Consider the following 22,905-nt stretch of genomic DNA (forward strand, 5'->3'; position numbering starts at 1 on the left):
CTGCAGGGAGCATTTCTGGTGCCAGAAAATCCCAGCAGGGCTGGAGCCGCTTCCCTTTGCAGCAGGGAAGCCACAGCACAGGGATCCAGAGGGAGGGAGCAGGTCGGGGAGGGAAAGTCTGACACAGCCTGGGCTTTGTTGAAATGCCACAGGAGTTTTCCAGCAGGGAGGACACATCAGCCCATCCCTGGAACTGGATGAGTGCTGCTCACGGCCTCAGCAAGAACAGCTCCATGGCTGGTGTTGGAAATGGAATATTTGGGATTTATCCCCGATTCCAGGGCTCAGGGAAGGGCTCTGGGCCAGGCAGGGCCCAGCAGCATCACAGACGCACACAGAGAGAGAGGCTGGAGATTTATTCTCACTCACCACTGTGCCCAGTGCTACAAACATTAAAAAAATAACTCTATAAAAGCAAGTTCTTCGCTCCTTTCCAGTACAGCGGCGATGGCAGAGCCTCCAACACGAGAACCAGTTGTACAAACCCCAAACCTGCTCGAGACAAGTCACAATACCAGCTTTCCCCCCCAAAATTCAGCTGCTCCATCCATGCAGAGGGGCCGAGGCACACCCAGAGCCGTTCCTCTCCCCCTGGGATCAGCCAGGACGTTCTGAGGGTGTGTTTTGCTGATGGAAGACTGCAGTGACCTGCCCTGGGAATCCCCAGGAGTTTTCTGGGGCTGCAGGAGGGACACGCTCACACGCTGTGCCCCAGGGAGGACAATTGAGGGCTGGGGGAGGAAGCGACAGGTACAGCCAGCCAGGTCAACCACCAGCTGCCGATGGAAGAAATCGGGGTGGGAAATATTGTCACAGCAGAAGGGAGAGAGTTTTCAAAAGTAAATCCATGGAAATCAACTCAAATTGATGTTTCAAAAAAAAAAAAATTTAAATCCCCCACCAGGAATAAGGGGTGCACCAGCCTCATGCAAAAGAAAAAAAAAAACAAAACAAACCAAAACCCACAGGAAAAAACCCCTGTTCATTTGAAGGAAACTTCCGACCTGAAGTCAAATTAGCAATGAACTAATTGGGAAATGCTCGTTTGTCACAAAGCTCTCCTGGGAACAAGCCTTGAAGGTTCATCCCTCCTTGGAGGCACTGGAGGAACAGAACTCACTGGCCAGGAGAAGAAAAGCAAAGCTTCAGTGTTTGTTGGTTTAAAAAACCCCAAACTTTTAGGACTATTCATATTCAGACACAACATCCTCAAGTTCAGTGTTTTTAAACCAAAACACATCTGTTACAAACAAAACAACTTTCCCAAGTTTCAAGTATTTAAAAAAATAATAATAATCCAAGCGATCCAGAAAGTGTTTGCCTTCATACTGGTACTTCTGAACAGGGGAATATTTTAAATTAAACCTGGTAAGGCTGAAAAATTCACTCTCAGGAGAAGGCAGAACCTCGCTCCTTAACCATGAACCGAATTTTTAAAAATATTTCCAATGATTTGCTGGCTACAAGGAGGGAAAGCTCCTTGTAAAGAGGAGCACGATTTGGGCTCTGGTTCTGGTGGAGGGGTGGCACAGGGAGCGTTTGGGGACAGCCCTGAGGTGACAAAAGCCAGAGCGTCCCTGCCCTCACTGCTTGGCTGATTGCCTGCCCGGCTTCTTCTCCTGCTGGCCTCTTCCACTGCCTGGAATTCCTCGGCCACGGCCCCCAAACACACCTGTGGGGCACAAAGGGACAGGTATCAGCACCAGCAATGCCTCACAGCCTCGCCCAGCCACGTCTCACCCCAAAAACCCGCTTATTCTGGAGTCTCAGGAGCAGAAATGTGGCTTTTTGACTTCTCCTTTTGCAGCCCCAGACCTTTGTTTAGGAGGTGCACACACTCATCCCCATCTCAGCAAGTTCAGCAGCACCTCCCTGGCGTGTCCATCTCGTGATTAATGATGATCTCGTGGTAAATTGAGGTTTCTTCCCCAAGAATGGAACCAGGGAAGCAACAGATGTAAAATCGCCCAGCCCTGAGATTTTGGGATGAGATTTATCCCCAAAACCCCATCCTGGGGATAAAGGGATTGGATCCACCCTGCTGCACAAAGGCAGAGCCCAAAGCAGACCCAATCCACGCACCAGAGCTTCTCCAGAGGAGGGGATGTGCCCAAAACTTAAATTATTGAATTCTTCCCAAGCCTGCAGTGCTGGGGATGCTCCTCCTGGACTCGTGAGCTTGGCAAGCCAGAAGCCAAAGGAGGAGGATGAGGAGTGTCAGAGACAATAATCCTTTCAACTGTGAGCACAATTACAGCTTCCCTCCTGCCCCGTGGCCTCACAGCAAAATTGTCCTGCCTTCATTTTTTTTTTTTTTTTTTTTTTTTTTCCTTTCCCTCCTCCCTTCACGTCTCGGTAATGGGAGCCAAACCTTTGAGCTAATTAGCAAATGCTGGAGCTTCTCCTGAAAATATTCCATCAGCAAATTGAGGCTGCCCATGGAAACAGCAGCAGGAGCTGCACCTTGGAGCTCCCCACCAGGTGGGCAGGGAAAACGGCGTGGTTTTGGTGCTTATCCCCCAAAAAATCCCAAAAAACTGCTGTGCCAAGGCAGGGAAAACGGCGTGGTTTTGATGCTTATCCCCAAAAAAATCCCAAAAAACTGCTGTGCCAAGGCAGGGAAAACGGCGTGGTTTTGGTGCTTATCCCCCAAAAAAATCCCAAAAAACTGCTGTGCCAAGGCAGCGAAAACAGCATGGTTTTGGTGTTTATCACAGAAAAAATAATCCTAAAAAACTGCTGTGCCAAGGCAAAGGCAAGGAGGGGAACCTCTATAATAAATAATATAAATAAATATATAAACACATATATAAATATAAATATAAATGACACGTACACTTATATTTATATTTATATTTATATTTATATTTATATTTATATTTATATTTATATTTATATTTATATTTATATTTATATTTATATTTATATTTATATTTATATTTATATTTATATTATGGAGCGCCCTGGGATCACCTAACCCCTGAAATGGAAATGGGAAGGGTTGTTTGGGTGACCTATTTCTCCCGAAGTGGCAACCTGCCCTTTATCAGGAACATGAATTATTCATCTTCCAAAGCAGCTCACATAGTTTTGTCTCTTTTTTTTTTTTTTTTTTTAAATTTTATTTTTAAATTTAAATACATTAACAAATCAGGAAATCCAAAGCCCCATTTTAAAGGTGGAAGAAGATGATTTTTTTTCCCCTCGCTGCCACGAGCAGTGGTTTATTTTGACTATTTTCACCCAGAACTGGGGTGTAAATAGCAGAGCCTGGTTTATTTTCACTCTTTCCACCCCTTTTGTTTGCCCCTGGGCCTTGCTGAGCTGCATTTCTGCTGCTGCAGGAACCAGGAGGAGCTGAAACAGTCAAGTTGAGACTCCCTGAAGCTCCTGCCCAGCCCAGAGGGAGGGAGGGAGGGAGGCCCATCCCTGGCACGAATCCTCCCCGTTCCTTGGCAGGGCTCCCTGCTCGACCGGATCCTGCTCCAGCTTCTCCCAGACACAGCCCTGCCTTTGCCACAGAGCACCACGAGTGCTCCTTGCACAAAAAGGGAGATTTTAACGGCAGGGATCCCATTGTCCCCTCTCCAAGATGAGGGAAAAAAAATTTAAAAAAATCAGATTTTTACCTTGTCCAGCTCCTCCAACTCCCCCCCAAAAAATCAGATTTTTACCTCGTCCAACCCCCAAAAAATCAGATTTTTACCTCATCCAGCTCCTCCAACCCCAAAAATAAAATCAGATTTTTACCTCGTCCAACCCCCAAAAAATCAGATTTTTATGACATCCAACCCCAAAAGTAAAATCAGATTTTTACCTTGTCCAGCTCCTCCAACCCCAAAACAAAAATGAGATTTTTTACCTCGTCCAACCCCAAAAAAATCAGATTTTTACCTTGTTCAGCTCTTCCAACCCCAAAAAAATAAATCAGATTTTTACCTCGTCCAACCAAAAAAAAATCAGATTTTTACCTCGTCCAACCCCATAACAAAATCAGGTTTTTACCTCGTCCAACCAAAAAAAAAATCAGATTTTTACCTCGTCCAAGCCCATAACAAAATCAGGCTTTTACCTCGCGCAACCAAAAAAAAATCAGATTTTTACCTCGTCCAACCAAAAAAAATCAGATTTTTACCTCGTCCAACCAAAAAAAAAATCAGATTTTTACCTCGTCCAAGCCTATAACAAATCAGGTTTTTACCTCGTCCAAGCCCATAATAAAATCAGGTTTTTACCTCGTCCAACCAAAAAAAAAATCAGATTTTTACCTTGTCCAACCAAAAAAAAAATCAGATTTTTACCTCGTCCAAGCCCATAACAAAATCAGGTTTTTACCTCGTCCAAGCCCATAACAAATCAGGTTTTTACCTCGTCCAAGCCCATAATAAAATCAGGATTTTACCTCGTCCAACCAAAAAAAAAATCAGATTTTTACCTTGTCCAACCAAAAAAAAAATCAGGTTTTTACCTCGTCCAAGCCCATAACAAAATCAGGTTTTTACCTCGTCCAAGCCCATAACAAAATCAGGTTTTTACCTCGTCCAAGCCCATAACAAATCAGATTTTTACCTCGTCCAACCAAAAAAGATCAGATTTTTACCTTGTCCAACCAAAAAAAAAATCAGATTTTTACCTTGTCCAACCAAAAAAGATCAGATTTTTACCTTGTCCAACCAAAAAAAAAATCAGATTTTTACCTCGTCCAACCAAAAAAAAAATCAGGTTTTTACCTCGTCCAAGCCCATAACAAAATCAGGTTTTTACCTCGTCCAAGCCCATAACAAATCAGGTTTTTACCTCGTCCAACCAAAAAAAAAATCAGATTTTTACCTCGTCCAAGCCCATAACAAAATCAGGTTTTTACCTCGTCCAAGCCCATAACAAATCAGGTTTTTACCTCGTCCAAGCCCATAACAAATCCGGTTTTTACCTCGGCCGGCTCCCCCGACCCCGCGGCCCTTCTGCTGCTTCTGCTGCTGCATGCCGCCGCGGCCGCGGCCCTTGGACACCACCTCCTCCTTGACCATGTCGATGATCTCGTCGGGGATCCGCAGGTACTTGATGGTGCTGCCGCGGATGTAGCACTCGGGCATCCTCCAGAACTTGTCCCCGTCCTGCCGGGGGGGAAACACGACACAAAAACGCTGATTTTGGGGCATTTTTTGGGATTTTTCTTTTTGTTTTTGTTCCCAGCCTGTTGGGAGCAACGTGAGCAAAATCTGCAGCTTTTGGGGCATTTTTAGGGATTTTTAACTCGCCACCGTGAGCAAAACCGGCTGCTTTTGGGTGTCTTTCAGGGATTTTGAATTTGTTCCCATCCTGCTGGGGAGCAAAATGTGAGGCCATGAGCAAAACCTGCTGCTTTTGGGTCACTTTTAGGGATTTTGGATTTGTCCTCAGCCTGTTAGGGAGCAAGACAAGCAAAATCTGCTGCTTTCTGCAGATTTTGGGTCACTTTTAGGGATTTTTTTTTTTTGCCCCCAGCCTGTTGAGGAGCAGCAGTGAGTCCATTAGCCAAACTTGTTGCTTTTGGGTAATTTTTAGGGATTTTTAACTTGTCACCATGAGCAAAACCTGCTGCTTTTGGGTCACTTTTACAGATTTTTTTGTCCCCGTCCTGTTGGGGAGAAACACGAGAAAAATCTGCTGATTTCTGCTGCTTTTGGGTCATTTTTAGGGATTTTTAACTTGTCACCACAAGCAAAACCTGCTGCTTTTGGGTCACTTTTGGGGATTTGGACTTGTCCCCGTCCTGTTGGGGAGAAACAGGAGAAAAACCTGCTGCTCTTTGGGTAATTTTTGGGGATTTTGAACTTGTTCCCAGCCTATTGGGGAGCAAAATGTGAGTCCTTGGGGAGCAGCATGTGAGGCCACAAGCAAAGCCTGCTGCTTTTAGGTAATTTTTGGGATTTTTAACTTTTCCCTGTCATTTTGGGGAGCGACACGAGCAAAATCTGCTGCTTTCTGGTCACTTTTGGGGATTTTTAACTTCCAAAATGTGAGGCCACCAGCAAAACCTGTTGTTTTGGGTCACTTGTAGGGATTTTGAGCGTTTCTGGAGAGGGGCAGAGCTGCAGCAGTCTTTGCTGGGAGCGTTATCTGTAACCAGCTGTGAAAAATGGGGGGTTTAACTCCCCAGAACACAGAGCCCCACAAACAACTGTAATTTCAATTTGTTCCTCAAACACTCACAGAAAACGTCAGCAGAAGAGGCTGAGGGAACCAGGCCCTTCTTCCCTTCTCACACCAGAGGGGAATCGAAAGTGGGACCGGAGGCAGGAGTTAAAGTGGGGCCGAACAACCAATTCTGGTGTAAAAACGCAGCTGCGGCCAGGATTCCTGTCCAGCTGGGAGTCACCCCACTCCTTCCCTGCTCTGGGGTGTGGAGGGAGCAGAGAGGCAGCTCTGGAGCCAGCTGGCCGTGGGCTGAGAGCCTCCAGAGCAGCTGAGGGGAATGAGGAACTCACACTTTGTATATTTATTAAAAATAAAAATAAAAATCTTCAAGCGTCCAGTTTTGGAGCAGCCACCCCCCTGTGTTGTTTTCAGGCAGTTTCAGGGTTTTCCTGGGATACCATGGGCTCCCCTAGGACTCAATCTAATGGGTTGTTATATATTTATTATATAAACAAATATATGTGTTTATATTTATTTATGTATTTAAAAATGAAAATATTTGGGTGCTCAGTTCTGGAGCAGCCACCTCCCTGTGTTGCTCTCAGGCAGTTTCAGGATTTTCCTGGGATACCATGGGCTGCCCTAGGACTAAACCCAATGGGTCATTATATATTTATTAAACAGACAAACAAATAATTAAAAAAAAAAAAAAGTAAAAATAAAAATCTTCAGGTGCTCAGTTTTGGAGCAGCCACCTCCCTGTGTTGTTTCAGGATTTTCCTGGGATACCATGGGCTCAACCCAGCAGGGTTTCAGCGAGTCGTGGAATTAAGAAGTTGTTGAACAACAACTCAGGGTTGTAGGGACAAGAACCCAGAGCTGAACAACAACTCAGGGCCGTAGGAACAAGAACCCAGAGCTGAACAACAACTCGGGAACAAGAACCCAGAGCTGAACAACAACTCAGGGTTGTAGGAACAAGAACCCAGAGCCAAACAACAACTCAGGGTTGTAGGAACAAGAACCCAGAGCCAAACAACAACTCAGGAACAAGAACCCAGAGCTGAACAACAACTCAGGGTTGTAGGGACAAGAACCCAGAGCTGAACAACAACTCAGGGTTGTAGGAACAAGAACCCAGAGCTGAACAACAACTCAGGGTTGTAGGAACAAGAACCCAGAGCTGAACAACAACTCGGGAACAAGAACCCAGAGCCAAACAACAACTCAGGAACAAGAACCCAGAGCTGAACAACAACTCAGGGTTGTAGGAACAAGAACCCAGGGCTGAACAACAACTCAGAGTTGTAGGAACAAGAACCCAGGGCCGAACAACAACTCAGGGTTGTAGGAACAAGAACCCAGGGCTGAACAACAACTCAGAGTTGTAGGAACAAGAACCCAGAGCTGAACAACAACTCAGGGCCGTAGGAACAAGAACCCAGAGCTGAACAACAACTCCCTGGCCATGATGTCAGTGGGAGGAGGGACTGGGCCGGCTCCAGCAGGGCCGGGCTGCAGCTGGGGCGGCTCCAGCCCAGCCCAGCCCTCCCCATGTGCAGCCTGCAGGGTCCCGGGAGAGGGGGAGAGACCAGCACGGCCCGTTCTGCTCCCTGGGGACGCGGGGGTAGCACGGCGGGGATGGATGGACGGGAGAGATCTGCGAAGGGCCTGGGTGGGAGCTGCCAGCCACAGCTCGGAGCAGGCCCCAAAGAGGGGGAGAGAGATAAAGAGAGTGGTAAAGAGAGAAAGAGAGTAAAAGTGAGGATCACAGGGTGAGGGTCCCATTACAATACAATAAATCTTCTTCTGGTCGTGGAATTTGGGGTTTATTGCGAAGGGCCTGGGTGCAGGGCCCTGCTGGGAGCTGCAGCCACAGCTCAGAGCAGCCCTGAAGGAGAGAGGGGTAAAGAGAGAGAAGGCAAGAGCGTGGTAAAGAGATGAGAGAGTGAGGAAGAGTAAAGAGGGTAAAGAGGGAGTAAAAGAGGACGAGGTTCCTGTTGCAATACAATAAATATCCTGGTTGTGGAATTTGGGGTTTATTGCAAAGGGCCAAGTGCAGGGCCCTGCTGGGAGCTGCCAGCCACAGCTCAGAGCAGGACCGAGAGAGGAGAGGGGGAGAGAGTAAAAGAGTAAAAGCTTAAGAGAGTAAAAGGGGTAAGAGAGTGAAGTTCCCGTTCCAATACCATAAATCATCTTCTGTGCTGAATATTCTGATTCTCACTAACCAATGTAGTACAATATACAAATCCTATAGCATTTACATACAGCCTATGAGAATCATTACATGACCATACTGTGTTACATTTTAAACCCTAAAAACTCCTCTTTGGGTCCCTTCTGCCAAGCTGTAGGGTCTGCTCTGACCCTTGGAGCTGTCTGCAAGCAGAGGGTGTTGTTCCATCAAAAGGGGGTTACCTTCATTGTTTTCCAGTTGTGCACTAACTGAGGTATCTCAAAGCTTGCTTTCATTTCAATCTCACTTATAATTTCCATATTCTCAAACTCTTTTGCCAGGCAATCACATTTTTAAGGCTTTCCCGTTTCCCCTTCCCCAGCACAGCAGCTCCTCTCATCACCACCATTATTATTATCATTATTATTATTATTTGGGGCGGCTCTGCCTGCACGGGCAAGCCCAGGCCAAGATTCCCCGGCCAGAGGCAGAGCCGGCAAACCCCGCCCTGCCTGGGCTGCAGGAAGGGATGGAGCTCCCGGCCCCTTCCTCGTTCCGCCTGTCCCGGGTAAACAGCCGGCTCCCGCCTCGTTGTCCCGTGCCATCTAGCGGCCAGCGCCACCAGCGCCACCAGCAGATTCCGTCTCCACCCGGGTTTTGGGGGCGTTTGGAGGCAGACGAGGCTATGTCGGGGTCATAGGATGATGGAATAATGGAATGGTTTGGGTTGGGAATCAAAGATTGTCCCAATTCCACACCTCCCACTGTCTCAGGTGGCTCCAAGCCCTGTCCAGCCTGGCCTTGGACACTGGGTTGTGTCCAAGGGATGGGGACGCAATCCCTTGGACTGTGGGATGGGGCAGCCACAGCTGCTCTGGGAATTTCATCCCAAACTTCCCCACCTCCATGAGAGGAATTCCCTCCCAAAATCCCACCCAACCCTGTGTCCTCTCATTCCATCCCCTGTCCAAAGTTTCTCTCCATGTTTTTGTCAGCCCCTTCAGGCACTGGAAGGCCACACTGAGGTGACCCCAAAGCTTCTCCTCTCCCAATTCCTCAGCCTTTTCCCACGGGAAAGCTGCTCTGTCCCTCTCTGATCATCCTGGGCTCGCTCCAACATCCCCACTTCCCTCTGGGTGATCCCTCCCATAAAACCTGAGCTGCTGCTCCTCCCAGGCAGAGCGCTGAGCCTTTGGAAGCAAATCTCCAAGGAGAAGGGAATCATCACCTGTGTCCTGACTTTGCTGTCACCTCCTCTGAGTCTCCCTCCCGCTAAATTCAACAGCGGATCCTTGTCCCGCCGTGACCCAAAACCCAGCCACAAATTCCAAAATTCCAACGGTTTTTGGGAGAACAAGGATCACAAGAACAAGGAAAGCACAACAGCAGCTGGGCTCCCACCATCTGTGCTGCCCACAGGGACCACACCAGGAACTTCTGATGGAGGTCAAAGCCCAAAACACAGATCCCAATCTCCTGGAGCAACTCTGGCCGAGGGCAAAGGTCCCAGAGCTTCCAAAGGTCCCTTTAGCCTCAGTGGGTGAAGTCAGCTGGATGTGGAGAGGGGAGGGAATCAAAGAGACTGATTTGGGAATAAAAGAATATTCCAAATATTCTTTTGGGAATAAAAGAAATTTGAGGGAATAAAAGAGATTGGAAGTAATAAAAGAGATTGAAGAGATTGGAGGGAATAAAAGAATTGTGGTGTTTGAGGCTGCCTGGGACAGGTAAAGGGATTTTGGGAAACCGGGATCAGCATCACAGCACGTGGGCCCCCACTCCTCACCCAGGGGGATGAGGGACCCCAGCCCCTCAGGCTGTGATGTGCAGAGAGGGGGCACACACACAGGGCTGCTCCTTCACTATGGGCACTATCAATAATTAAATGACCGTTACCAATAATGACATTAAATCTGCATTTCAGGCAGAGGTTACACTTCCACAGCAGCGATGTGAGCTACAGCAGAGCCAGCCTGGCTGCGGGGACCTTTGGGGACAGATCTGGGTGCCAGTCCTGTCTGCTCCCGGTGCTCCCCGCGGACCCTGCCGTGCCCGGTGCCGGTACCGGTGCTGCAGCCTTACCCGCGATGTGCAGATCACCTCCCGCAGATTGATGTTCATCCAGTTGTCGCAGCTCACCAGGTGCCCGTTGTACGTCTCCCCGTTCTTCAGCTCCACCAGCTGCGGGAGAACGGCGGTCACGGGGCGCCGGTACCGGGCCGTGCTCGGTGCCACCCGCGCGCTACCGGGGAGGGGAGCGGGGCTGGGCCGCGCGGCCCGTACTCACCATGGGGTGGTTCTGCGCCGTCTTCAGCAAGGACAGGGGCAGCTGCGGGGGGAAGAGAGGAGAAAGGCCTCAGCACCGACCGCCAACGGGACACCGGCCGGGGCACCGACCCGAGCACCGAGCGGGGCACCGGGCACGCCATCCCGGGCGGCGGGGATGAGATTATCCAGGCCCTTCCCTCCGATTCAGCCTCCTCACGAGCCCGGTGCCCGGTTCCCCGTTCCCCCCGTTCCCGGTGCCCTGCTCACCATCGTGCCGGACCGGGAGCCGCCGCCGCGCCGGGCGCTGCCGCTCAAACCGCCCCCGGCTCCGCGCGGGACCAATCAGAGCGCGGCGCGGTCCCGCCGCAGCCAATCAGAGCGCGGCGCGCTCCCGCTGCAGCCAATCAGAGCGCGGATCACGGCCCGGCCGCGCCGCGCCGCCCGGTCCGCGCCTTTGCGGCGGCGCCGCCCGGGACGGGCCGCGCCGGGACGGGACGGGGCGCGCTCCGCACCGCCCGGTACCGCGAACGCGCTTCGTGCTGCCCCACAGCCAGCCAGCGAACCCCGCGAGGCTCAGGGTGAGCGTTTTATTTAACCAAACCCCCCCCCCCGAGTCCCGCCGCTGAGGCGGGCGAGCGGGAGCCCGTCGGGCTGCGCCGCGCACAGACGGTGCCGGTGATCGGTAACGGGGGAAGGGCTCCAGGCCCGTCCCGCTGTGGGACTTCCGCCGCGGCGGCGGAAGCGGCGGGTCCGGGCGGCGCGGGGCGGGGCGGGCGGCGCGGGGCGGGGCCGCGCTCAGTGCGGGGCGGCGGCGGCGGGACGGGACGGACGGACAGACGGACGGACGGACAGACAGACAGACAGACACACACGGGACGGGACGGACGGGACGGAGCCGCGATGGAGAAGCCGCGGCGGGCGGTGGTGGTGACGGGTACGGGGCGGTGAGAGGGGAAATGCGGGGGGATTGAAGGGGGACCCCGTCCCTGCCGGGGCACTTTGGGGGAGCCCTTCCCCATTTGAGGGGGGGCTGCCAGGGAAGGGCAGGGCTGGGGGGGTTAAAGGGTCTGGGGGTGCAGCTGGGGGACCCCTGCTCCGGGCTGAGGAGCGGCTTTGGGGATCCTTTTCCTGATTAAAGTGACTGGGGGTAGGGGCGAGACCCCTCCCCGAATTGACCGGGGGCTTGGAGGGGGCGCTTCTGTGGAATGGGGAATTTGGGCGAGAGCGGGAATTTTGGGGACCCCTTGGCTTGGAGGGGGCACTTGGGGGACCTCTTCCCTGAGATAATGGGGGTTCCCCTCCCTAAGGTGAGGAGGGTCTGCTGTCCCATCAGGGGGGGCCTGAATGGGGAGCAGGGGCTGTTTTGGGGGGGCTGTTTTGGGGGGCTGTCCCCAGTGTGGGGCGATAGATGGGGCGCAGGGCAGAGTCTGGGGGGCTTTGGCTCAGGGGTGTCAGAGCTGGGGGGGTACAGCAGCGAGGGGCTTTCCTAACATTTACCCATCCAGCTGGCACTCGGATCCCCTTTTCCTATATGTGACCCCATCCCAAAGCTTTGCTCTTCACCAGAAGAAGGGAACGGATCCCCCCAAGGAGCAGGATTAATGGGGCGCAGGGAGGGGGGGATCCCGCTCTGAGCCCCCCACCCTGAGCCCCCCAAAGTGTGGGAGCTGCCCCCCAAGGCAGCCCCGAGGCTCTGGAAGGGAAGAATGAGCGAGAGGCCCCGGCCGTGTCAGCCCCTCCCGGGGTACAAAGGCAGCCCGGGGTGATTTGTGGGTGAGGCCGCCCTGTGACAAATGGGGAACTGGCCCCAACTATTCAGGTCTCCCCCAGCAGCTGAAGCCGGGGCCGTGTGAATAGCGGGGCAGCCGTAACCACGGGCAGAAAGTGCCTTTGGCAGGGAGCAGGTGGCAGATCCTGCCTTTCCCAGCCCCAAATCGGCGGTGACTAAACAGAAAACTTGCGTCAGGAGACGTTCTGCTGCTCCAGGCTCCTCCACGCTCCTTTTTTTCCCTTTTTTTTTTTTTTTTTTTTTTGGGTAAATTTCAGTGAAGTCTGGTTGCGAAAAGGCAGCGGTTGCCTTGTGATTTGATAACTCCGTGGATGTCAGGAGGAATTCCCTTCAGCACTGGGGATTGTGTCGTGTTCCCTGTGGGTTCCCAGCCCGGGTAGCCGAGGATAAACGTTATTTGTGCACAATTTCTTTTTTAGAATCATTAAGGAGATAATCCCACGGCCATCCCTGCAGCTGGTTTAGTGCTAATGAGCCTTGCAGGGCTGGATGCGCTGCCCACAAAGTTCCCTCTGTTCCCCAGAGCAGGGATAACCCCAGCTGTGCTTGTGCCACTTGGGTTTGGAATTTGGAGCCAGGGAATCCTGCCCTGTGCCTGGGCACCTGTGGAATTCCAGCCTTTTTATTGCTAAAACATGGATTTCGTTTCTTTTATGGGATCGTCACGCTTTATTTGGGAATTCAGCTCCGGGGAGCCGTGTGGGACTTGCAGAAACAGCTGGCAAGGCATTAATTTGCCTCCTTCCCCCTGTCAGGGTTTGTCTCACACCCCTGCAGTTCTGCTCGCAGGAAAACACCCCCAGCTTTTTGGGTTTTGTGGGGAATATTTATTTTGGCGAGGCGGGCTGAAATCCGCGGGCGTGGACGAGCCCACGCTTGGGAAATTCCTGCTGAGGTGCAGCCCGGGGAAGGGCAAACCCCACACTTCCATTAAGGTGTCAGCTGATATTTGTGGTCCCTCTCGGATCCTTTCAGGGGCTGGGCAGAATTTATGTCTCCTAATTGCGGCAGGCTCGGAGGGCAAGGCTGACATCTGAAATTAAAGCATATCGACGTTACGCCCAGATAAATTGCCCAACCTTTGTGTGCTTGCTCAGGGGGAAAAAAGAAAAAAAAAAAAGAGATAAAAAGGTGTTATGGATTACCAGTTAACTCCAAAGTTATTCATTAGGAATTTGGAGGTGCTGAAGGAAGTGGTTTTGGTGACACCCTGGTAGCCTTTGCTGGGCTGTGGGTGTGCTGTCAACAGCTCTGTTTGTTTCCTTGGGAGGTGTAATTAATGCTAACGAAGATCTTGGAGAGGACCCTGAGCGGGGAAGGAACATTTGAGGCAGGCTTGTGGAAGCATCTGCTGTGGGCTGAAGCAATCAGGAATAGAAAATCCAATCATGATTCTAATTCTGTGCCATCGGGCAAGTTAGCTGGTGATAACCAATTTTTCTAACCTGGGCAGGAAGGAAAATTCTACTCCCCAAGAAAAAAAAAAAAAAAAACAAGTTTATTTTCAGTCAATTTATTGTTTTCTTTCACTGTACAAGGCTGGAGTTGAAATATTTCGGTGCAGGTGCCTTGTTTGATACTCAGGTGTAAAGAAATAAGGATTGAGAGGTAGAAGTGGAGTTTGTTTTTTTTGGTTTTTTTTTTTTTTTTTTTTCCAGGAAAGCTCAAACCTCTTTGCCACTTGAGTCAAATCTGTGAATTTTCCCTCTCTTGCAGGGTTTGGGCCGTTTGGGGAGCACGCTGTGAACGCCAGCTGGATTGCAGTTCAGGTAACCCCTGAATTCCCCTCTTGGGAAGTGTCAAAATCGAGGACAAATCCCTACAAATTTGTGCTTTCAGCTCTTTTCATCACCTACAGCTTCTCCTGGAGCTCTCTGCAGATACCCAGCTGGATAATGTTTGATTCCCTGCTCAGAAAACAACCCCCGAGCTGGTGGGTTTTAATGGGATTGGGTTAACGTAGCTGAGGCAAGTCAGGAATTCCCAGCTTTGGGTGCTTTCTAAACGGGGCAGGGAGCGTGGAATCTTCCTGGAGGATTCCAGACAAACAAACCAGCCAGCCCAGGCGAGTCTGGGTGTTTTCCTCTCACTTCTGACTTGAGCCCGGGCCAGCTGGTTCACCTTTAAACCCAAGCTCATCCCTGGGAGGAGACTTTGGTGGGGTTGAGAGGCAGAGTCTGATTCCCACTCAGAGCTGCCTCATTTTCCCCCCTGGATCCTCCTTTCTCTGTTTGGGAGGGTTTCTTTATTTGGGAGAAATGCTTTTCCTGCCTGCTCAGGAAAATCAGTTTTATTCCACTTGTGCCTGCCTGGGCACATCCCTAAAATCTGGAATATCCTGAGAGGGAAAAATCCAACAACTCCTGGCCGTGCACAGGACACCCCAAAATCCCACCCTGAGCCCAGGAGTTCACCTGGGTGAGGCTGGCATCCCTCAAATGAGGCAAAAAGAGGGAATTGAGCTATTTTTTAAGGGTTTTTTTGCTGTAAAAACACTTTTCACAGGGATGGTGCTGCCACATTATCCCACTTCTCCTCCTTTGTCACTTCTGGATGGGGTTTGTGGCAAAGCCCCTGGGAATTCCGTGGTACCTTTTAGTGCAGTTGCCCAGGGAATTAAATCTGTTTTTCTCCCCACCACGTCTCTCTCCCCTTCAGAGCTCTGAGATTAATATCTTCTTCCAAATGCTTTTAAATTAAATCACAAACTCTAATCAATTACAGCCAACTCGTGTCCAGCTGCCTGATGCGTTGGCTGGTGGGAGAAGACAAAACCTTTGCCTCCAAGAGCTTTTTTGGGAATGAATTTATTTCATTTTGGGTTTAATTTTAATTTATTTTAATTTATAATATTAAATATATTTATTTAATCTATTTATTAAATAAATATATTTAAATTTGGAGGAATATGCAGGTTGTGGATGGTGGGAACAAAAACACAGGACGTTCCTAAAAATCAGAAGTGAGGCTCAGTGATTTGGTTTGTTCTTGCTGGTGTTGTAAATAGCTGCTTTTATTTTAGAGGAGACAGACAAAAGGGTGTTTTTGGAGCAGGAGGAGTGGTGGGTGTTGAGATGTTGCTTGAAAAGAAAATAAACAAACCTAAAGAGAAACAGCTCCGGGCGCTGGTGGCTGCTCAGCTGTGTGGCTGATGGATGAAGTCATCCCCTCTGTTTAAAATCCATTTTTAGGGGCTTGGGGGATGGCAAAACTCAGAGTTGGGGGTGTTTTGGGGGGTAAACCCAGATTTGGGGGTGTTTTGAGTGGATAGACTCAGAACTGGGGGTGTTTTGAGTGGATTTGGGATGTTCTGGGTGGCTAAACTCATAATTGGGGGTGCTTGGAGTGGCTAAACTCAGAACTGGGGATGTTTGGGGTAGACAGACTCAGAATTTGGGATGTTTTGAGCGGATAAACTCAGAATTTGGGATGTTTTGAGTGGATTTGGGATGTTTGGGGTGGCTAAATTGAGAACTGGGAATGTTTTGAGTGGCTAAACTCCGAATTTGGGATGTTTTGAGTGGATTTGGGATGTTTTGAGTGGCTAAATTGAGAATTGGGGATGTTTTGGATGGATTGGGGAAGTTTTGAGTGGATATGGGATGTTTTGGGTGTCCAAACCCAGAACTGGGGATGTTTTGAGTGGATTTGGGATGTTTTGAGTGGATTTGGGATGTTTTGGGTGTCCAAACCAAGAGCTGGGGGTGTTTTGAGTGTCCAAACCCAGAACTGGGGATGTTTTGAGTGGGTAAGTTCAGAATTGGGATGTTTTGAGTGGATTTGGGATGTTTTGGGTGCCCAAACCCAGAAGTGGAGGATGTTTTGAGTGGGTAAGCTCAGAATTGGGATGTTTTGAGTGGGTAAGCTCAGAATTTGGGATGTTTTGAGTGGATTTGGGATGTTTTGGGTGCCCAAACCCAGAACCGGAGGATGTTTTGAGTGGGTAAGCTCAGAATTTGGGATGTTTTGGGTGGATTTGGGATGTTTTGGGTGTCCAAACCCAGAACCGGAGGATGTTTTGAGTGGGTAAGCTCAGAATTTGGGATGTTTTGAGTGGATTTGGGATGTTTTGGGTGCCCAAACCCAGAACTGGAGGATGTTTTGAGTGGGTAAGCTCAGAATTGGGATGTTTTGAGTGGATTTGGGATGTTTTGGGTGCCCAAACCCAGAGCTGGAGGATGTTTTTGGGGTGGATTTGGGATGTTTTGAGTGTATCTGTGATGTTTTGGGTGCCCAAACCCAGAGCTGGAGGATGTTTTTGGGGTGGATTTGGGATGTTTTGAGTGTATCTGTGATGTTTTGGGTGTCCAAACCCAGAGCTGGAGGATGTTTTGAGTACAAACCGGCGGCTCCGTGTCGGGATTATTGTGAGTGAAAACATCAGCTGGGAGGCAGCGGGGAGGATTTGCCTCTCCTTGCCCCGTCTCAGCCCCCAGAGGCCCAGACAAAAAGGAACAGCATGTCTTTGAGCCGGGCTGAGGTGGGCATTGTGCAACTTTCAGACGGGGACTCCATGGAGCGCGGGGGACACAAAGGCGTGTCTGAGTCCCCGAATCCCAGACGCTGTGATCTGCATTTTAATAGCGCAAAAATCAATTAAACAATCTTTCTAAATCCTTCCTAGCTCTGGGGCTCGGCTAGTTCTGGTTTATTACGTCTTTTATTGTGCTGCATCCCGAGGATAAAATTCTCTCCTTTTTTTTTTTTTTTTTTTTTTTTTTTTTTTGTTCTGTTTTCACTGCTCCTGGTTTTATTTGGGTTCTCCCACAGAACACGGGCACGGTGTGAGTTTGCCCTGGAAGTGCAGTGAATTTCTGTCTGGTTTTGCAAGCTGACTGATTTTTACACATGGCTACCTTAAATAGTGGCAGCAGCAATCTGATAATGCTGCTGAAATGAAAAGTTTCGAAATTTCACCCAAAAAAAAAAAAAACCCAATGAAATGTTTGGGTTTTTACTCACGGGGGAAAGCTTTCCTATAAAACCAGCAGGAAGAAAAACTCCTTTCTGCCTTATTTTAAGGCTCACAGCAAAACCACTCTGTGTTAATTTGGGTTTGCTGTTTTGAGTTTTCATAATTTTAATTTTCAGTTCAGGATTTTAATTTTTTTTTTCCTTGGGTGCAACTTTTGCTGGGGAGGGACTTTCAAGAAGAAATCACTGAAATGAGGTTTTGTAATCTGGTTTTCTGCCCTCCCTGCTTTGACTTAGGTGTGGACACAGGTGTGACCTGTGGGCTGTGAAGCTGCTGGGCTCCTTCATCCCCCCAAAGTGCTTCAGGCTGAGGAGGAGGAGGAGAGGGGTCAGAGTGCATTTTGACATTAGGAAGGACAATTGCTGTCAGGGTGTCTAGACAGACCTGATAAGGATATTAGAGGCTCACAAAGAGCAGCATTGTGCAGGGGTCAGGGAATGGGTCACACATGTTCTGTGTGCTCTGGTTGTCAGGTGGACAGGGCTGGGGGGCAGAGCTTGTTCGGGGAGGGGGGGAAGGTCACAAACATCTTCATTATGGAGCGCTGGGCCTGGGTAAAGGAAAAGTTGGGGCTTGGTAAAGTTAAGGTTTAAGTGGCTGGAGGGTTCTGTTTTCGTCCAGCAAAACTTGCCGCCATCGAATCCATCCTCAGGAGCGCTTTCCTTCTGAATCCCCACCATCAAATCCATCCCAGCGGCTCTTCTCATCCCAACCACCAAATCCATCCCCAGGAGCTCTTTCCTTCCCTTCCCCATCATCAAATCCATCCCAGCAGCTCTTCTCATCCCAACCACCAAATCCATCCCCAGGAGCTCTTTCCTTCCCTTCCCCACCATCAAATCCATCCCAGCAGCTCTTCTCATCCCAACCACCAAATCCATCCCCAGGAGCTCTTCCCTTCCCCACCATCAAATCCATCCCCAGGAGCTCTTTCCTCCTGAATCCCCACCACCAAACCCATCCCCTGGAGCTCTTTCCTTCCCAATCCCCACCATCAAACCCATCCCTAGAAGCTGTTTTTTAATCCCCACCACCAAACCCATCCCCAGGAGCTCTTTCCTTCCCCACCCTTCACCTTCAGGAGCATCACTTCTCATTATTATTAACACTCTTAAAAAGTGTTTGTTCTCCTCCTGAGGAGGCTGGCTGGTGGTTGAGCACTCTCATCTGTAAACTCCTTTATTGAGGCTCCAGGTAAGGTTTTGAAGGCAGATTTGTGCAGATTTGTGCATCCCTTCCGTCCAGCTGTGCTAATGAATGTCTGAGTGTGCCAGACACTAATCAATACAGCCAGGCTTTAATATCAGCCTTGCCCTGGGAGCCAGAGCCTGTGATTTATCATCCTTGCTCATATCTGCTGCTCTCTCAAAGTGTCACTTTGGCCTTTCTGGCCGTTTTAGTTATCTTAAATCTTGTTACATCCCTGTGGTTTGGCTGTACAAGTGTGAAAGGTGTTTTTTCCCTCAGTAGAAAACCACTCATGCTGATGAAAACACAGAAAAACGATGGCAAGACACTGCTCATGTTTAAATGGGGGAGGCCTCAAACCTCAACTTGTCTTCTCCTTTCAAGTGCCTTTAATTTTTAATTTCTAACCTGGGGGAATACAAGGTTGGAGAGTGAGAACAGCTGATCTGCAAGGAGGAAAACAAAACCTGAGGATTGCTTCAAAGAGCAGCTCGTGGCTCTGGTGACCGAATCCAAACCTGGAACAGAGATAAATTCAGGAATATTTTGAAATGTCCTTTGATGGCTTTTACTGGAGAACCTGTGGGCAGGGGGAACTCCCAATTTTGGGATCCAACAGTGCTTTCCTGTCAGAAACACTGGGGAGAAAAAAACCAAACCCTTTCCTCTGGTTTTAAAGTCTTTGTAAGGTATTTAACTGCCACTTTGTTTTTTAAAAGGTTTGGAGGAAATTGGCTCCGTTTATTGCCAGGATATTTGGGATGTTTTCATGGCAGAGAGGGAGGAATCGTTTACAGGGTTAGCTGAACCACCCCAGCCCTGAGAGCTCTTTATCTGGGAATAAATGTGAGATTCCTCTGCAGGCCAGCAGCCCTGGGTGATGGATGAAACCCTGCCAGTTCCACCTTCCCCACATTGTCATTTTTTTGGAAGGAGCAGGATTGTGACAGTCTCCCTCTATAAATATCAGAGCCAAGGCTTCCCTGGCAGCGTGGGTGCTGCTGGAACTCTTGTCAGTTAAATGTTGATTTCTGTGTCACACACACATCAGAGCCACACAAACGGTTCTGTGGGTGAAACTCTGCTTGCACGCAGGTGGGGAGATGTCTTTGTTGTTGCCATTATGGGTTTGGGGTTTTTTACATTGCTGTGAACTCACTGCAGGTGCTGTTTATGAGCTCACACAACCTGGTGTAAACTGTGTGTTAATTCCTCACTCTGCCATTGAACCTTCCAGGAGTAAATCCTCTGCTCATCTGTGTCTGACCATCTTGGTTTTGCTTTGCTGGTGCTTTCAGGAGCTGGAGAAGCTGGGGCTGAGGGATGACGTGGATCTGCACGTCTATGAGGTCCCTGTTGAGTACCAGACCGTGCAGAGACTCATTCCTGCCTTGTGGAAGAAGCACAGTCCCCAGGTGAGTGAGTAAAGCGAGGAGGAAAAAACCACCCAGCCAAGGGTTGGAACCTGCAGTGGGCACCATGGGAAGTCTCCTTTTTCATTTATTCCCTCAGCCTGGCAGTCCTGGCTGGATTTTTTCCTCTTTTGTGGTGAGAAATTTGTAGGATTTTACAGCTGGGAGTGCTGCGGCTCCCAGGAGCAGTGGGTGTGAAGGGCCCACTGCAAGGCACAATTCCTCCCAGGAATATTTCTGGGTTCCACATTCTCTGAACCTCAGAGAAAGGAAAAACACAATTCTTATCATTTTCTGTGCCTGTGTTTGTGCCACAGCAGAATGCAATGTGGAGATTGCTCACCCACAGTGATGGTGTTTGGTTCCTTGGCCTGTCAGGAAATAGCCCCACATTGCTCTGCACACAGAAAAGCAAGGCACAATTCCTCCCAAGAATATTTCTAAGATTCACATTCTCTGAACCTCAGAGAATGATCAGACCAATTCTTATCTCATTTTCTGTGCCTGTGTTTGGCTTCTTGGCCTGTCAGGGCCAAGTGTGTAGGCCCACATTTCTCCTCACAGAGAAAAGCAAGGCACAATTCTTCCCAAGAAAATTTCTGGGTTCCACATTCTCTGAACCTCAGAGAATGATCAAAACAATTCTTACCACCCAGCACAGATTGGACTCGATGACCTTAGAGGTCTCTCCCACCCTCATTATTGTGCGATTTTGTGATTCTGTGATTGGGATTTTGCACAACCCAACCCCGTCCCTTGTCCCCTGGCAGCTGGTGGTGCACGTGGGCGTGTCGGGCATGGCCACCACTGTCACCCTGGAGAAGTGTGGCCACAACGTGGGCTACAAGGGTCTGGACAACTGTCGCTTCTGCCCGGGCTCGCAGTGCTGCGTGGAGGGCGGCCCCGAGTGCATCGACTCCATCATCGACATGGACGCCGTCAGCAGCAGGGTCAGTGCCCTGGGCCTGGATGTCACTGTCACCATCTCCAAGGACGCTGGCAGGTACGGGGCCTTGGCGTCTCATCGCTGTTGTGTCCTTATCACAAGGGTTTCACTCCTTCGTGGTGTTTTCTCGTGGGCAGCTCCTCAGAGCACCGAGTCTTGTTCGCAGAGCAGCCGCTGGCCTCAGTTCCCTCCTCAACCAGTTATATATTTACATTTATATTACATATTTATAAAATATATTTATAGTTATATTATATATTTAAATATATTTATCTATAAATATATTAAAATGTATATATTAAAATGTATATATAAAATTCTATAAAAATTCCTGCCTCACATCCCCCTAAATCCCTATATATATATAAATACGTATAAAAATATATATTTTCATATAAATCACCAAATCCCTATATGTATATTAAAAATATATATATTTTGTATATAATAATGTATATTTAAAATTTTATAAAAATTCCTGCCTCACAACGCCCTAAATCCCTATATATATATATATATATATATATATATATATATATACATAGATTTAAAAAAAAATTATATAAATCCCTAAATCCCTCTCTATAGATACAAATATATATAAAAATATATATTTTATATATAATAATGTATATTTAAAATTTTATAAAAATTCCTGCCTCACATCCCCCTAAACCCCAGGGTGCCACCATGATGCTGAACGATGGGGACCTCACAGCTCATTTTATCTGTTTTTTTCCCTAATTTTTCACTGAATAACCCCTGGTTTTGTGTTGCAGGTACCTGTGTGACTTCACCTACTACACCTCCTTGTACCAGAGCCATGGGAGGTCAGCGTTTGTCCACGTGCCTCCTCTGGGGAAACCTTACTCTGCAGAACAGCTGGGCCGGGCCCTGCAGGCCATCATAGAGGAAATGCTGGATTTTTTGGAGCACTCTGAAGACAAAATCAATTGTCAGCATGAACACTGAGCAGCCTGGCCAGGAGCTCTCCTAGTATTGCACTTCCAAAAATTTTTCCCTGCTCTGATGAAGTATTGGGGGGAAAAAAAATATAAATCAAGCAACAGTTCCAGACCCAGAATTGGAGACGTCAAAAAAAAAAAAAAAAAAAACAGAAAAAAAAAAGGAAAATTCTACAAATTCTGCTTAGAAATTAACTTTTTTTTGTTGTTGTTGAATCTGTGAGCTCCAGCCTGAGCAACAAAGGATTCAGAATCTCTTCTGTAGGACACCTGCAGCTCCTGATTCCTGAGGGATTTGTGCTGTTCCTCACCTGGGCCAGCTCACCCAACCCTCTTGTGGCTCATTCTTGACATGAAAGGTTTGCTTCCAGGTGGTTTTGGGTTTGTTTCCCCCTCTCCTGACCCAAATTCAAGGTGATGGTGTGGAAGCACAGCTGGAGCTGTGGGGTTGGCATGGAAAGCAGAGTTTGGTGGGCATGAGGAGCCTGGAATTGCTCGGCTGGAATGGAAAATGATTTTGGGCACTGATTCCTCTCTCCACCCCCTCCAGACACCTCAGGCTGCTTAGCTGCAGTAGAAGGGATGTGTTTGGGATCCTTTTGGAACCCAAATCCAGCTGGATTTTTTTTATTTTTAATTTTTGGAGCCTGATTCTAAACCTTTCCAAATCTCTTTTTCCCTCTTGGCCGCCTCCCTTCCTCAAGGGCCTCCTGTACCAAACACCTCGGTTCAAATGTGTCCAAAACCAATCACTGATGGATAAAGAGCTTTGCTGAGGGCCACTTTCCCCACGGGAGATCTTTATCCTGGTGCTCCATGCTGGTTTTGAGGTGAAGGTTCAGTAATTTATAATTTCCCCAGCTGCAAATTCCCCCCGTCGTGCTCCAGGTTAGGAGAGCAACGTTGAACTGAGATCCCAGTCCCACCTGGGTTTGAGTGGGGGCATAAAAATGCAGATGGAAGTCTTCAAAATCCCTGCAAAAAAAAAATCAAATTTCAGCTCTTCAAACCCAATCCCGCTGCCTGGGAAGCAGAGGGAATTATTTGAAATTCAGGAATTCTGCTCAGA

General features: G+C 48.9%; 2 protein-coding genes across 2 annotated transcripts; one reads left to right on the plus strand and one right to left on the minus strand.

The window, feature by feature from the left end:
• Positions 1–341: 341 nt before the first annotated feature.
• On the minus strand, positions 342–10,900 carry LSM4 (LSM4 homolog, U6 small nuclear RNA and mRNA degradation associated). Its single transcript, XM_059489573.1, has 5 exons — positions 10,829–10,900; positions 10,581–10,622; positions 10,376–10,474; positions 4,931–5,114; positions 342–1,672 (listed from the first exon to the last, which is right to left on the minus strand). Exons 1-5 carry the CDS (start codon positions 10,829–10,831, stop codon positions 1,584–1,586), a joined length of 417 nt encoding a protein of 138 aa, XP_059345556.1. The 5' UTR covers positions 10,832–10,900; the 3' UTR covers positions 342–1,583.
• A 493-nt stretch (positions 10,901–11,393) lies between these two features.
• On the plus strand, positions 11,394–22,830 carry PGPEP1 (pyroglutamyl-peptidase I). Its single transcript, XM_059489568.1, has 5 exons — positions 11,394–11,495; positions 14,067–14,119; positions 19,812–19,928; positions 20,696–20,928; positions 21,651–22,830. Exons 1-5 carry the CDS (start codon positions 11,462–11,464, stop codon positions 21,841–21,843), a joined length of 630 nt encoding a protein of 209 aa, XP_059345551.1. The 5' UTR covers positions 11,394–11,461; the 3' UTR covers positions 21,844–22,830.
• The last annotated feature ends 75 nt before the right edge of the window (positions 22,831–22,905 follow it).

This window comes from Ammospiza nelsoni, chromosome 27 (genome assembly GCF_027579445.1).
Source record: "Ammospiza nelsoni isolate bAmmNel1 chromosome 27, bAmmNel1.pri, whole genome shotgun sequence".
Classification (NCBI taxonomy): Eukaryota; Metazoa; Chordata; class Aves; order Passeriformes; family Passerellidae; genus Ammospiza; species Ammospiza nelsoni.